Below are 17066 nucleotides of genomic sequence, written 5' to 3' on the forward strand. Positions count from 1 at the left end.
GCTTGTTGAACTTTTATAATTCGTTCCTGCCCCACAAAGCTGCTGTGGTGGAACCGCTGCACAGGTTGCTGGACAAACAAGCCCCGTGGGTTTAAGGCAAATGCCAAGCCGCAGCGTTCCAAGCGGTGAAAGACCTCCTGGTCTCGAATGCAGTGCTGCACCACTTCGATGAGGGCCTGCCGCTGATCCTGGCTTGCGATGCTTCCCTGTACGGAGTGGGCGCCGTTCTGGGGCACCAACTCCCGGACGGGAGGGAGGTTCCGGTGGCATACTATTCGAGGACCCTGACCCCTGCGGAGTGCAACTACGTGCAAATCAATAAGGAGGCGTTAGCAATAGTGGCGGGGGTACACAAATTCAATGACTACCTGTATGGTAGACACTTCACCATCGCCACTGACCACAAGCCACTCCTGGGCCTCCTCGCCCCTGATCGTCAGATCCCCCAAATATTGTCCCAAAGAGTCCTAAGGTGGAACCAATTCCTGAACTCTTATACCTACATCCTAGTGCACCGCCCGGGCAAAGCAATGGGGCACGTGGACGCCCTCACCCACCTGCCGCTTCCCTCAACGGACCCAGACCCCGCCCTGGCCCACATGGTGATGCTCCTAGAGTCCCTGCCCGAGCGCCCCCTCCACGCTGCGGAGGTAGCTAAGGCAACAGGCAGGGACCGGATCCTCGCTCGGGTTTTAGACTGGGTGGGAAGGGGGTGGCCCACGGGCAAGGTAGACAGTGAGTTCCGGCCATTTGCATCGCGCAGAGATGAACTGTCCACTCACAAGGGATGCATACCCTGGGGCAGCAGGGTGGTGGTCCCCCCCCCCCATGCGCAAACAGTAGAACCTCTTCACGAAACCCACCCAGGGATAGTGAGGATGAAAGCCCAGGCCCGGAGCTATGTATGGTGGCCAAGCATGGACAAGGAGATAGAGGGGTGGGTGAGAAGGTGCCAACCATGCCAAGAGTCCAGGCCAGACCCGCCCTCAGCACCAGTACACCGATGGCAGTCCAACCACTGGCCGTGGTCCCACCTCCACCTAGATTTCGCCGGGCCGTACCAGGGTCAAATTTTCTTCATTCTGGTCGACGCCTACACAAAATGGCTAGAGGTGATTCCGGTAGCGTCCACCTCTACAGCAGCGGCCATCAGGGCCTTGCGGAGGGTTTTCTGCACGCACGGGATCCCCGATACCCTGGTTACAGACAACGGCACCGCATTCACCTCCCGGGAATTCCGGGAGTTCATTGGGAGGTACCTCATAACACACATTAGGTCCGCCCCCTTCCATCTGGCCACTAACGGCCAGGCCGAACGTATGGTACGAACCACTAAAGAGGCTCTGGGTCACATTGTCCAAGGGGACTGGGACCACTGCCTCGCAGCCTTCCTGTTCCATAACGGGATCACCCCCAGCCCAACAACAGGGTACAGCCCTGCCGAGCTACTCATGGGGAGGAAATTAACAACCAGGCTGGACAGGCTACACCCGGACAGAGACACCAATGTCCGCAGCTCCCCAGAAGTCAGGGAAGTGGTGCGGGGGTTCTTTCCGGGTGATCCAGTGTATGCGAAGAACTTCGCAAGCGGCCCGGACTGGGTAGTAGGCCGGGTCCTTAGGGTAACGGGGTCCCGATCGTACGAGGTAGCGACCGAGGGGGGCCAGGTACTGAGAAGGCACATCGACCAGCTACGCCGCCGCACCTTGCCGGAGGAACCACCAGAAGCGGGGGAAGAGATGAGCAGGGGGGAGCCAATGGTGGAACCCCAAGAAGCAGCCCCTCCAGAGCCGAGCCTGCCGGCATACGACCCCCCGGGACCGGCCGATCCGGACCCACTGCGAGAGCCGGCCCGCCAGCCATCGGGGACCAACCCCCAAGAAGAGACCACATCTCCAGGGGCCGTTTCCGAGCCGATAGCCACCCCGAGGTGATCCACCCGGGAGCGCAGGATGCCTGCCTATTTGAAAGATTATGTAACTTAAACCGGGGGGGGAGGAGTGTAGTGTCTTGTGCTTGATGGAAGCACTGTGCGGCCATGCAGCAACGGCGACCAGGGGAAGTCCCTTGGTCGCCCTGCGCAGCGCGGGAAAAGACTCCGCCTATCAAGATCTGTGGCGGGAAGTTTGACAGGCCAGGATTGGGCTGGCCAGCTGGGGGGTTGTTCCAGGTATAATGTATATAAGGCGGGTCCCGGCCCGCGTGTTCCCTCTCTGTGAGGTACCGTCCAGTAAAGCATGTTGCCTTCAGCACGTCTCATCTCTGAGTACCTCGGTGGGGTAGGACGGGATATAAATCGAATAAAATAAAATAAATACATTACACCAGATTTGCTGACTGAACTATGTACGCAATATGGCACTCCTTCACATATAAATAATTACCTGATAAAATAAATTGGTTCGGCCCACGGATCCCACTTTGCCTGTGTGATTCATGAAACAAATTGTTCCTTCAGTTGCACCATACAATTCACATATTTTAATGTTGCCAAATCGGAGTAAAAACTCTTTCCAGACATCAGGCCTTATTCCATTTCCAACTGCAAGGGAAACTTTGTGATGTTTTTCTTCTTCTTTCTGTAAGGAATTTAAAAAGATCAGATAGTTAAAATGAACCCATTACATCTTTATTTTAAGAACATAAGAAAAACGATGTTGGATCAGGCCAACACTCTGTGTCATACATTGGCCAAAAAGCCAGGTACCATCAGGAGGTCCATCAGTGAGACCAGGACACTAGAAACCCCCTTAAGCACCAAGAATACAGAACATCACTGCCCCAGATAGAGAGTTCCAACAATATGTTGTGGCTAACAGCCACTGATGGACCTCTGCTCCATATGTTTATCCAAGCCCCTCTTGAAGCTGGCTATGCTTGTAGCCACTACCACCTCCTGTGGCAGTGAATTCCGCATGTTAGTCACCCTTTGGGTGAAGAAGTACTTCCTTTTCTATGTCCTAACCCAACTGCTCAGCAATTTCATTGAGTGCCCATGAGTTCTTGTATTGTGTTTTCCCTCTCAGCCTTCTCTGAATGTCCATCTTACTATAATTACAGAACAGAAACTAGAGTCTCATCCTGCATTACACTCTGCTTTTCCATCCATCCATATTGAAATCTGAGGAGCTCTATCTTCTAACAAGTAATGTTGGAGAGAGACAATAGTTTATATCATAGTGTTAGACAGAATATGACAGGGACATTATTAGTTGTTATGTATATAGTCATTCAATTTTTATTTCCAGTAAATAAGTTTTACAAGTTGTAGTTAAAAACCCAGTGACGCTGGAACAAAAAGATGAATGCATACATAGAAAAGGCAAGGATGCTTCTATCATCATATCACTTTGAGCTCTCATACAAACAGCTGTATCAGCTGTAAAATGTAGGTCCATTTTCATAATATTAAATTACAGCTAAATTTGCATATGAAGCTTCATTCTGTGTCTCAGTACAAGCAGACTTCATTCACTTCACCAATAATTCATTTTGTGGGTACCAAGACAAACCTGGCTGCATGGAAAAACATAACATCTGGTCCTTAAAGTATTTTAATGGAAAGGAATCATACTCAGAGACAGACATACTCTATGCTTTAGGTCAAATTCCTGCCAACTTCAACTAAAAAGATCATATGCACAAGAGATCAGATGAGAAGATATCAAATTTCCTAACAAATTCAACTTCATTTAAAACAAGTGTGGGGAGGGAGAGGTGAATTGAACTGAAGCCGAATGCTAGAATAGGGTAGTTTAATTATTTCCCCAAGCAGCTGCAGAGTAACTGGTCTTCATGAGTAACATGCCTATTAGAGAAAATGCATTGCCAGACGTTTCCCCTACCTGATACCACAAGGCAGGCAGAGCCATGCACATTCTTCTAAGTAGTGAGAGTCTAAATACAAGAAGCTGATTTGAGAGTCCAGTTTCAGAGTCAAGAGCTGAGAAAGACATTACCGGGGGGCGGGGGTGGTCCAAAAGGCATAGTCAGACAGCCCAAAGATACCTCACAAGCAGGGATCAAGGGATGATGTCAGGAGCCAATCCAAAATCACACAAGCCAGACAGGGTCTGATACAATAGTCACAGAGTCAACAGCAGAATGATTTGTTGCTTCCATGCCAGCAGCCTCCGTCTGCTGGTTTTTATAGGCATGTTTCTAAGGGTCAAACTTGCAGCCAGCTGCTCAGGAGTAATTCTGCAACTACTCAAGCAGCTGGCATCAGGTCAGAAGGCAAGCACTTTTTTTTAATATGTATATTTTTATTATTAATACATTATCCGTTTCTCTGCATGGTTTTTGATATCCATTTTACATTTACCCCCAACCCACCCCCCCTTAGTCTATACATCCTTTTCTTCTTCCAGCCAGGGACAAAGGACTCGAAGCTTCCACTGAATGTCGACTCTCCTTTCTTCCTTCGCCCATTTCAGATACGTCAGCCACTTTTCTTTAATTCTTGATCTTCTTTCTTCCCATGATTCTTCTTGCAACATTATAGCGGCTATATCTGACTGGACAAAATCAAAGAGATAGTTATGCCAAGTACTTTCCTTCCATTTACTTTTATCCTTCCATCCTGCCGCTATTACCGCTTTACCCGCTGATATCATTGCTTTTAGTAAATGTTGGTTGTTCTTCCCTATTTTTTCATTCCCTAATAAACTCATCTGCATTAGTTCAAAGTTAATTCTCGGCTCTACCTGAAAGAATTTCTTTATCATTCCCACTACTATATCCCATAGTTTCTTGGCCTCAGGACACTCCCACCACATGTGGGAATACCATCCCTTTTCTTTCTTACAGTGCCAACACTTAGGGCTCAACCCAGGAAACATATTGGCTAAAGTAGCCGGAGTTCTATACCATTTAGTGAAAAATTTCAATTCCATTTCTCTAACCTTATGTATCTTAACTTTTTTTAAACCTTCCATTATCTTCTCCCCTGTTCGTTTCGTTATTTGGCCTTCTAAACTCCATGACCGTTGAAGGTAGCTTATTGCTCCTTCGTTACCTAAATTCATGCTCCTATATAGGATGCCTACTAATCCTTTTTTTGTTTTACCCATTAATTTATAAAACTTTTCCATAGGTTCTTCTTCATTTAAGTTACTCTTCTCCACTTCCTTCTTAACTTTAGTATACAATCCTGTAGCCTTAAGCCAGTATTGTATTCCTACGACTTCTTGAAATTCATGTAATGGTTTTAACTTATCTAGTATTAACAAATCTTCTACCCTTCTAAATCCTTTAGCCTTAAGTAGTTCGCTCCACCTATGCTCCTTGTCTCCTTCCATCAACATTTCTAATGGCGTCCATCTAGATACCCGATTCAGCCATTTCGGTTGCCATTTCTTCCAAACATTTAGCCCATTTTTCCTTGGTCCCACGTTTAAATTAAGTTCCTTCGCCCCCATGTTCGTAAAGATGCCATGTTTTCCTACCCCATTATTAGCTTCATTCTCAAACCTTATCCATTTCTGGTCCCCTTCCTTCTCTATTTCTAATAATGCTTTAAGCTGAAATGCTTCATAATAATTGACTATATCTGGGACTCCCCATCCAAGTTCTGATTTATGATTGTATGCCAATTTTTTTGGAAATCTAAGTTTCCTACTACCAAATATCCATTCCCTTATTTTAGTGTTCCAGTTAGTCATTTTTTGCTTATCTAACTCCAATGGTATCGTTTGAAAAAGGTACGACAACCTTGGCATCCAAAACATCGATACACTCTTTATTCTAGTGGTCAGGCTCATCGTCCTTTTCCCCCACTGCTGCATATCCCTCTCTATTTTCTCCCAGATTTTATTATAATTTCCCTCCACTATCCTGTTAATATTTTTATAAATTTCTATCCCTAGATATTTAAATTTCTTAACTCCCATCCCCATATTAGTTATCCTATTAATCTCTTTCCTTTCTTCCAAACCAACATTAAAGTACATTATTTCAGACTTTCCCATATTTATTCTTAAACCTGATACTGCTTCAAAATCTTCTAAAATAATTTTCGTTTCCCTAATGGCTTCTTTCGGGTTAGATATTGTCATGATTATGTCATCTGCAAATAGATTGATTTTTATTTCCTCCTTTCCTATTCTACAGCCTTCTATTCTCCCTGAATTCCTAATCCTTTCTGCTAGTTGCTCTATCGCCATTATAAACAGGGATGGGGAAAGTGGACACCCCTGCCTCACACCTCTCTCAATTGGGAGCTGATCCGTATGTTCGTTGTTTACTCTTACCACTGCTGACCCCTCCCTATAGACCTCTTGAATGGCTTTTAAGAATAGTGGCCCAATCCCACACTTCTTCATTATGGACCATAAGAATTCATGGGACAGCGTATCAAATGCCTTGTATACATCTAATTTAAGTAAAGCAAGTTGCCCAGGACGTTTATGGTACAATACATTAAATATATTCCTTATAGGATGTGCAATACTCCTATTCTTTACAAAGCCATATTGATCCTCTTTTATTATATGAGGTAATATGTTCCTTAACCTATTTGCTAAAACTTTAGCGAAAATTTTGTAGTCCTGGTTAAGTAAACTTATTGGTCTATATGAACCCACTTCCCGAGGATCCTTCTGGGGTTTTAATATTACGGTTATTTCAGCCATTCTCCAAGAGTCGGGAGCTTTCCCTCCCTTCAATATAGCATTAAACACTTGTTGTAATTCGGGGATCAGTAACTCCTTCATCTCCTTATAAAAATCCACAGTAAAGCCGTCAGGCCCTAGGGATTTACCCACTTTTAAATTGTTCACAACTTCCTCTATTTCTTGAACTGTTATTTCCTTCTCCAAACTCTCTCTATCTGTATCTCCCAACACTTCTCCACTTTCTTCAATATGTTCTGTTATATCCCTCCTAGCGTATAACTCTTTGTAGAATTCTTGAAACACTTGCCTAATTTCTCTCGGGTTCTGCGTGACCTTTCCTTGTATCTTAATACTTTCCACCTTTTGCTTTTCTTTCCTAGTCTTGAGATAATTAGCCAGTCTCCTAACGGAGTTTATTGAATCTCTTTGAAACTCATTTCTTACCATGGTTTGTTTTTTCCATAATGCCCTCGAATCCATAAAGTCCAATTGTTTCCTAATTTCATCGATCTTTTTTTTCCTATCAGGGCAGAATCTAATACCTTGACTGCTCTGCAGTGCGCCTAATTCCTGGAGTTTCTGTGTCTTGTTAGCATACCATTCTTTTTTTATTTCTTTCTCCTTCATCATACAATGACCTCTTAACACTGCTTTTGCTGCTTCCTACAAGATATTTGTGGCCACTGTTCCCTTATTTTCTCTAAAATATTGTTTTACTTGATTTTCCATATATTGTCTATTTTCTTTTTTTAATAAGACCATACTGTTAAATCTCCAAGTCCTTCTAATTTGTTCGTTTTTTATCACCAGTTCTATAGTTAGTGGAGCATGATCTGAGATCCATATTGGATGGGTTGTTACTTTCCTCACCTCCCAATTATTTGATTTTTTAAGAAATATATAATCTATACAAGAAGCTGTCTTGTGTCTACTTGATAAATGTGTCGGCTTTGGAACCAAGCCTAAGGCCTCATGCGCTTCTACCAAATTCCTTTTCCACCTAGCCTCCTTCTCCTTGGTCATATCTATGTTAAAGTCTCCTGCTATAATAACTTCTCCCTCTGAGAATTTCTGAACTTTTTGCATAACTTTATTCAAAAATCTCCTCTGTCCTGTATTTGGGGCATATATATTTATAAGCGTTTTTACTCTATTTTGAAACCTACCTTTGATAAACAAATATCTCCCTTCCCTATCACTAATGAGATCTAGTATCCTAATATCGATCCTTGTGTGTACTAAAATTGCTATTCCTCTCGTCTTAGTTCTACTTCTTGCTTCAGCCAATACTTTCCATCCTGGGTGTTTAATCAACGGTTTAATATCATCCTTTGCCTTATGTGTTTCCTGTAAATACACGATATCTATATTGTGTTGTTTTGCCATTCTTGTTAATCTATATCTTTTCAGGTCTGAACTTAGTCCGTTGACATTCAGTGAGAGCATTTTCAAAGTTTTAGCCATAATCATTCACCTCCTTTCCCTTCCCTGGCTGGATAACAAAGTCTGTTCTGCCTCTCCCCTTTCTCCCTTCCCCCCTCCCACACCCTTTCCCCCCACTCTTCCCCATCATCCCCCCTCCCCTCTTCTGGTATAGGGCTCACTTTTGGGTTGATCTCTCCACCCTCCCTATACCTTTAGGTGGGCACACCTCCCCCCCCTCCTGGATCTTTTATTATTTCCTTCCTTCACTTAAGACCGTGATATTCCCTCCCTCTTATTTGTGGGGTACTTCCCTTTTTTTTTTTTGAAGCTCCTCCTTTTCCTTGAACGTCTTATAGTCTCGTCCTCTGTCGTTTCTCCTGATGTGTAGAAGGCCCCTCCTCTGGTTCGTCGACATTAAGCTCTTCCTCTGGTTGAGTTCCTGTTTCTCCTGGGTCCAGACCCATCTTCTCCAAGAGTTTCCTTGCTTCAGCTGGGTTCCTTGCTGTGAGTCTTTTGCCTTCTTTGTAGATCACAATAGTGGCTGGGTAAGCCCATGTAAACAATATCTTGTTCTGAAAGAGTTTATCGGCAAATGGCTTCATTTGTCTTTTTTCTTCCAGTGTTTCACTGCAAAAGTCTTGTCTCACATATACCCTTTTCCCTTTAAATTCCAGCGCCCTCTTCTTCTTAAAAGCCAAAAAGACTTGCTGCTGCACTTTTTCTCTTGTGAATTTGACTATTACTGGTCTCGGAGATCCTCCTGACCTTCTAGATCTAAGCCTATGGACTCTCTCGACCTGGTCAGCATTAATCATAACACCTGTTTGCTGTTCTGAGAGCCAATTTATTATCCCATCTTCCAAGTGTCATGAGTCAATGTCTTCTGAAATACCATGAATGATAAGGTTTGCCCTTCTTGCTCTGTCGGAGAGGCTTTTAATCTGCCCCTTTAAATAAACTATTTCCTTCTGATTTGTTGACGCTGCCTTATCAGCTTTGTTGGCCAGCTGCCTAATATCTTGCAGATCCTTGTTTATCCGGCTAACTTCATTTTTAATTTCAGCAACAGTCTCCTCTATTTTGTTCTGAGAATGCATCATTAAAGCTTGAAACTGTGCTATCTGTTCGGAAAGCTGTTTCACTGTAATGGCAGCCATTTTAACGGTGCTAATCACTGCCTCCGGTTCTTATCTGTTTTCCAAAATACTCCCTTTTTCTCAGTGCTAGCTGTCTTCTGAGCACGCCTTTAACTTCTTTGACTCTCTAGCTTCACTGCCAAATATTATGACCCCAAAACTTCAATATTTACTTATCTTTCAGTCCTAATCTCTTTTCTTGTCCGGAGAGGGGCGAGCCGAGGCTGCTACTCTTCAGAGCGTGTGCATTCCACCAGGAGGCAAGCACTTTGTGATCTCTCCTGTAGTTCTGCTCAAACCTTCTGTCTGTGGTGCTCAAAGGGTGTGGATAATACTGGAGGGTTGGGAACAATTAACTTAGTTTCACCTGGTGAATCAGGGCTGGTGGTGTTGGTGACCCTGCACCAGCAGTTGACTGTGAATCTTGACAAGCCTGCAGTTCATCTTTCTGCTTGCTGGCTTCAGAGCTGGCTTGCACATAGCTCCTCTTCTTCTGAGGAGTCCTCTCTGAGCCCTTACTGACCCATGACAGCTGGGGGCTAATGGATGGATAGACAGATCTAGATAATGGTTGAAGGAGAAGGAACTTCCCTGTCATGCCATGGTCTTGATCCAAAATGGGCTTCTCTGATGCTGTTTTTAAATGAAAATAGGTTAAGTATCAAGACCCTGGAGATCTGCCTTCATACAAAGCAAACAGTATTAAGGTATAGAAGGCTATGATTGTAAGCTACCTCATGTCTCTGGAGAGGCGACATAGAAATAATGATCTAATTCAGTTCATGGCAGCTTCATAGATAATACAGTTTTGATTGTACTAAACACTCAATAATTCTTAAAATTTCTTCAAAAACTCATGAGCCCTAATTCAGCTAAAGCTTCATTTTGCTAAATTCCATTGAAACAAATGAAGCTAAAATCAGTTGTGACAAACATGTTTAATGGTATGTAATCACAACTTCTATTGCTTGTTGACCTTTTGGCTTAAGATCAAATGTAGTAATCACAACTAACTTAAAGTAAACCAGACTATCATTGTGGAAGCAGGTAAGCGCAGCATTGTATTCTTGCTCTAACTATATCATTTTGCTTATTTGTAACTAAGATAGACTTCGTTGAGGTTTACTTTATGAAGGATTGCTTGCCTCAATGAAACTCTCAAATTAACATGTTAGCTGGTCCCCTTCAGTTCCCTTTACTGAGTGAGGTCACTGAGTACTTCGGTATTCAAATGTAAATCTTGGTAACACCAGACTAAACACAAAAACAAAGAGACTTTTATTGTGACCTTTTGTTCAGTAACGAACAAAGGAAGGGGAAATAACCGAACTCAGTTTGAATGGCACATTCATAGCCTACAAAAATTGAAACTCTCTAGTGACCAATTTAGCATGCAGGTAAACTTTGTTTCCATTTTTTACTTTTCATGGACAAAAGAAAGATTTGTTGATTCTAAATAACTCACATAAGGAGCCAGATTTTTTTTTTAAATAGCTGCTGCAGTGTTTCCAGCCTTCATAGTGTACAAGTGATCCTAGAGCAATTCAAACACATTTTGAGACAGGAGATATGTTGAGGTTAGAATCAAAGAGAAAGACTTGGGATGAAATAAGCAGAGTCACGTCAGGAAACAGGAATGCATAGCCAAGTTGCAAATCTGCATGCATCATGATGTGTTCTGGAAATACCCTGAAGGCACCTTAACAATACCCTGAAAATCATATTGAAATGACAACAGCTGGGCAACATGGCTTCCACAAACAAATCAAAAAATGTGGACAACAGGGCCAGCCACTGTTATCTTGTATGGTCTGTATTCATATGCCAGAAAAGCATGTTTCTTGTGTGAATGAGCCCAGTTACCAAACTGGACTCAGTCACACAAAATAGTCAAGCACAGGAAACAAAGGAAACTGCTCCGCTGCCATCCTTACTTCTCATCTCTGCAGACGCTGCTAGTTCAGGTTTTAACATTCAAAAACCTGCAGAGAAACCAACACACTTCTTTAAGGAGCTTTTCACAAAGTGAAGAGATTCTTACATTTTGATTGAAGATACAAGAATTCAGTAGAATAATTAAAATTTATTGGGGAAAACCAAGGTAAAAGCATGCCAGAATAACATTCAAGTATATAATGATACACAAGAATACACATCCACTTGTTCCATTTTGCAGCATTCTCACAATATTTACTGACAGTATATATCTCAGAAATCAAAGGGGGGGGGGGTGAGGAAAAACAGCAAGGGGGTTGGAAGAAGATTTTATCCCTTTCTACATTGGAATGTTGTCTGAGATGGCCTATATTATAGAGTCCAAATATCCAGCCAGACCTTGAACCAATACCAACTCAAAGGTCAGAAAAGAGAATCCGGGAAGAATTTCAGGTAATAAACTCACGAAAAGTCCAGAGGGTAGATCATGTGGAGCAGACTGAAAGGAAAGAAGCAACCTTAATCCCATACTGAGCATGAGGAAGAAGGGTAAAGGCAGTTTTTGTTATGGGACTTGAATAATAGACACAAAAGTTTGATTTTTGCAGATTGGCTAAGACGGGTGTCAAACTCATTTATGAGGGTCAAATCTGACATGAGACCTTGTTGGGCTGAGTCATGTTGGGTCGGGCCATATATGTACTTATTTAAGATTAGGTAGCAGATATAAACTTTATAAAGGACACAGACAAGATGTCCTTTATAAAGTTTATAAAGACAAAGATTTAAAAAAAAAAACCCTCAAAATAAAATGTGCTTAAACCATTAGCACCCATTGGTCTTAAAGGTGCTTTCTTTGTATCTTTCCCATGGGATCCAGGGAACTGGGCAAGGGGAGCTCTGGCTCCTTCCTTCCTTCCCCAGGGGAATAGGAGGCGGAGGGGCCTCAGTGAATAGAAGGAAGAGAGGCTTGGCTCAATAGCTCTGCAGTGCAATTGAATGAGCCTTGCAAAGCAAGCTCTCCCCCACTCCTTCCTCCCCAAGGGAGGAGCCTCAACCAATGGAGAAAATTGAGGTTTTGCTCTGTATCTCCTGTGTGATTGAGCAAGCCTTGCAAAGCAAGCTGTTATGCAGAAGGAAGCAAGAGAGAGGGAGAAGGAAGCAGATGACAGCCAGTTGCTCGGAGGGGGGGGGCTGATAGCAGCCCTCTGAGGGGTCTGATTCAGCTCCTGGGCTGCATGTTTGACACCCCTGGGCTAGGAAGAAGAGATGTCCTGAGGCACAGAGAGAAGGTGTGTATGGTAAGAGTCCTCAAAATGAAAGTTTGTTGAGGGGACAGGATGTCTGTGCATGCCCTGGAATGACAATCACAACCACCGATCAGTCCTGATTCTCCTTGAAAGGGGTGTTGCTGTAGTCCTCCTTTCACTGACCCACATCCTGCATGTGTGTCCTCATTACCAATATCCCAGTCCTTTTAAGAGAACACAGGAAGCTGTGCCTGCTCTTGTGGGAAAGTAGAAGCCCTGAGAGAACTACTCTTGTGAGGCTGGATACCTTTCTCCACTATGTCTATGGCATCACCTTGCCTCTCTCCTTAACTGCTACTCAGCTAATGAGTCAGTAGCGATTTCATAGCCTTCTTCATTGTGATGACCTCCTCTTCTGCAGCCTTCAGAAACAGCCAAGTCCCTGTCCCCAGGCAGGCTTCCAAATAATGGTAGATGTGTCAAGCATTAGGGCATCATTGCAATGGGTTCCTTTAGTTATAGGTTTGAGCTTTCCTGAGATTTGTTGGTGCTGTTACGTGAGACCAAGCTGCAGCAAATAATAATGGTAGTGCTGACTGTTTCTGGTTGACTCATCTCTGGCTTACCTTTTTTTTACTAAGGTTTCAATTTCCTATGGCTGAATTAGCTGGCCATTATATTAAATGACTACTCTGTGTGAGTGAGTGAGAGAGGGGGGGTGCTTTCAAGGTGAGTGAGAAGCAGGTTTGCTATTGCCTTACTCCACAGAGTCTTTCTTGGTGGCCTCCCTTCAGAGTATTGACCCTGCTTAGCTTCTGAAGTATGACAAGATCAGGCTGCCTTCCCTCTTAATGACTGCATTACATCATAAAAATGCAGTCCACTCCTGCAATTGGGTTCTCCAGTACAACTAACAGCAGTGTGCAGTATGTTCCTGGACTGCCAGGAACTCATAAGACATAGAAATGACTGTTGCTTATGAATGTCCAAGAACCCCAAATAAAACTTTCCCAGTCTTTTGAATTGTAAATTTGAATATTCTGAATGGCTGTTATGGCTACTTAAACTCCCAGGGGACACAAGTTCTGGTTCATATCAAAGGTTCTCATGAAGAAGCTTACTATGGAGAATAAAATGTTGCTTTTTAATAAACACTCACAACCACTTTTTAATGACAATGAAGAAACTAAATATATTTATAGTTTAGCAAAGAACCTTCAATTCTGCATGATATATAATTTTGTTTAAACTTACCACAGGTTGTTTGCAGAGGTAACGACACAGTTCCCCAATGTACTGAATAACAGTAACATTATATTTTTTGCAATCACTCCAGAATTGACTGGCTGAAAATTTCTTTCTTAGAACACATGTTGCACCTTAAAAAATAAAGCCATACTTTTATCATTAATTATCTAGCTTGCCTAATGTATAGCAAGCACTTCAAAAGAGAACAGAAGTAGATCTGAAAGGCAGCTTACAGGGGGGATTTTTTGTTCTTATATTTTTGTTCTATGGTAATTAGAATTTTTAATGCTTATGCTAAGTAATCTAATAATGAATATAATTATATAGCCTATTGAAATTCTTCATCTGCCATAATGCTGTTCCCAGTGCTGGCCCTGGGGTGCATGGCACTCCAGGCAGGCTCCCTATCCAGCGCCCACCCCACCATGCTCTGTCTCACATGCGCCCCAACTGCCACCGCTGCTGCCCTCCTCCTCTCCCCCACTTGCCATGATGACACTGAACCCTGCCTGCCTGCCACCACCAGACCCCACCCTTTCCTTCCCTTCTGCCGCTCTTCCCCACCCCAGCTCACTACGCCAATTCTGAGCCCTACCAGCGAGGCAGCTGCATGTTTTTCTAATGCAGCACTGCAGGAGTCTTCACTCCCCCTCACTTCCAAAGGAGGGGGGAGAAGCCTCTTGCAGCGCTGCATTCAAAAAAACATGCAGCTGCCTCGCTGGTAGGGCCCAGAATTGGCGTGGTGAGCTGGGGTGGGGAAGAGCGGCGGAAGGGAAGGAAAGGGTGGGGTCTGGTGGTGGCAGGCAGGCAGGCAAACTAGGTGGTTGTTTTGGGCACCAGGAGGGGGGGAGCCCAATTCAGCTCCCCTCTTCCTGGCACCCTAGGCAACCTCCTAGATTGCCTAGTGGGTGAGCTGGGCAGTTCCATAAAATGGCAGTTCCATAACATACACTTTCCATCAATATTGTTAGATTGTTCAACCTACCCAATTCAATACATCCACCAATGCCAAGGAGAGAAGCTGCACTGTGGTAAAGAGGAAGAGTTATATAAATGATGTCATCTGGAGTTGCACCAAATGCCCATAATCCAGCAGCACCTTTTAGGACCTGCATGTGACTGATGACTGCTGCCTTTGGCAAACCTGAAATGGACACACACACAGGTACACACAAAAACTGATTAATTATTTGATATTAGTGGCTAACTTTTCACATATGTGTATCCATAGATAATGTCATTTGTATAAATTAAGTTGTTTAATGTGTTTTTTAAAATGTGCTTTTTTAATAGCTAACCCTTTTAATCTACTCTTTTAAGAAAACTGGCTTGGATCCAATGGAGGATTTCTGCCTTCAGAGCAATACTTCCTTGCCTCCCCCTTCCATTGCAATCCAAAATGGCACCTGAAATGCTGCTCCTTGGAAACCTTGCCATTGGGTCCAAGCCAGTCCTTGTATTGTGTGTACATGGCCTACGAAGTTGTATCTCAGAAGGCTGCCAGTTCTATAATGCCTCAACTCATAAGGCCGTGGCCCAAATTTGATCAATCTCATCCCTTCCTTGGAAAGTACTTTGCACAAGAGATAGGAAGAAATTTCATTCTTGATTAATAACTTTGAGATAGCAAACTCAGCAGGGTAAGAAGGGAACTGGAAAAACTAACTGAACTTTATATCTAACAATGACTGCATTAGCATACTTCCTTTGTTCACTGAACCAATCAGAGTACCAAGGGCTGAACTACTGGATCTCAACCACTAATCATTACATTTTCTGTCTACAGTTCTGAGGTGATCTAGAAGATAGCTGACTGAGGGGGGGGGAAAAGCCCTGATCATACTCATTGAAATTAATGCAGAAATGTTAGGGAACATTTCCTAGACTGGTTATTGCTAGGCTGTAAAACAAACCAATACAACTCATAATGCTGGCATAAAAAGTACCCAAAGGATGAAGACAGATATAATATTACTAAAGCAGTAAGGCTGATTTGGAAGAATCATCACCAATTAAAATAGACCTCTTCAAGGGTGTGCTCTGAAAAAATAGTTCTGTGAAGGGATCATTTTGTAGAAAAATGGGAGATGGAGCTCATTAGCACAACTCATTAGCATATGCTACCCCCCACCAGCCAAAAGCAACCCAATGCAAGAAAGGAGAGCCTCAGGCGAGCAAGGCCTGCTTGGGCTGGCTAGAGATTCAGCCAGCCCAAGCAGGCCTTGCTCGCCTGGGGCTCTCCTTGGCCACACACACCTCACAGTCAAAAGGCCAGCAAACCACCCACCACCTAAAATCACATAAGAAGTGGAGAAAAGGTAGTGTGGGCTTCTCCAGGAGTTAATGAGGGCTGCTGGGGGTGTGGCAAAGTTCCTGGTGGCTGGCTGCCCACTCTCCTAATCAGGGATTGTTATACAGTTGCACCTAATATTCAGTGGACCTTGTCAGGGTGGTGGTGATAGGGGAAGAATCATCCCGAAGGCATCCACTTACATGTGGTGTGCCACAGGGTGCGATTCTGTCCCTGATGTTATTTAACATCTATATGCACCCCCTTGCCCATATTGTCAGGAGGTATGGGCTGGGATGTCACCAATATGCAGATGACACCCAGCTGTATCTGTTGATGGGTGGCCAGTCAAACTGTACCAGGGATATCCTAGACCTGGCTCTCCAAGCCATAGTATCTTGGCTCAGGCTGAGTCGGCTGAAGCTGAATTTGATGAAGATGAAGGTTCTCTATCTGAGCCAGGGTGGCCCAGGAAGGGAGATCCTTTTGCCAACTCTTGACGGGGTGCCACTAATACCGGCCCCTAATGTCAAGAGTTTGGGAGTGCTCCTGGAGTCCTCTCTGGCAATGGAGGCCCAGGTAGCAGCCACTACCAAATCCAACCTATTTCATCTTTGGCAGGCATGGCGGTTGACCCCTTTTATGGAGCATAATGATTTAGCAATGGTGATTCATGCTACGGTCACCTCGAGAACAGACCACTGTAGCACTTTCTACATGGGGCTGCTCTTGACCCTGACTCAAAAACTGCAGCTAGTGCAGAACACTGCAGCACAGTTGTTAGTGGAACTCCCTCGATGAGAGCACATTCAACCAGTGCTGAAAGAGCTGCATTGGCTGCCTATTGTGTTCCAAGTCCACTTGAAGGTGTTGGTTTTGGCCTTTAAAGCCCTATATGGTTGAGGGTCTGCCTATCTACGGGACCGCCTTTCTCCATATGTTCCCCAGAGATCACTGCATTCAGGGACACAAAACCTACTATCCATCCCCGAACCAAGGGAGTCCAGACTGTGTTCTACATGGGCTAGGGCCTTCTCAGTGGCAACACCAGAAATGTGGAATGCCCTCATGGAGGCCATAAGGGCCCTGCAGGATTCTTCTGAATTTTGCAGGGCCTGCAAGACTGAATTATTTCAACAGGCCTTCAACACCTAAATTGGGAGAGGAC

At 44.0% G+C, this 17066-nt stretch overlaps 1 protein-coding gene across 1 annotated transcript in view; it reads right to left on the reverse strand.

Annotated features, from left to right (window-relative positions):
* SLC27A6 (solute carrier family 27 member 6) overlaps positions 1 to 17066 on the reverse strand; it is a 66237-nt gene that overhangs the window by 32736 nt on the left and 16435 nt on the right. The window contains exons 3-5 of the mRNA XM_060235518.1: positions 14594 to 14752; positions 13615 to 13739; positions 2385 to 2579 (exon numbers count right to left, since the gene is read on the reverse strand). Coding sequence (XP_060091501.1) covers positions 2385 to 2579; positions 13615 to 13739; positions 14594 to 14752 — 479 coding nt within the window. The remainder of the gene's footprint in view (positions 1 to 2384; positions 2580 to 13614; positions 13740 to 14593; positions 14753 to 17066) is intronic.

Source organism: Heteronotia binoei, chromosome 4 (genome assembly GCF_032191835.1).
Source record: "Heteronotia binoei isolate CCM8104 ecotype False Entrance Well chromosome 4, APGP_CSIRO_Hbin_v1, whole genome shotgun sequence".
Taxonomy (NCBI): domain Eukaryota; kingdom Metazoa; phylum Chordata; class Lepidosauria; order Squamata; family Gekkonidae; genus Heteronotia; species Heteronotia binoei.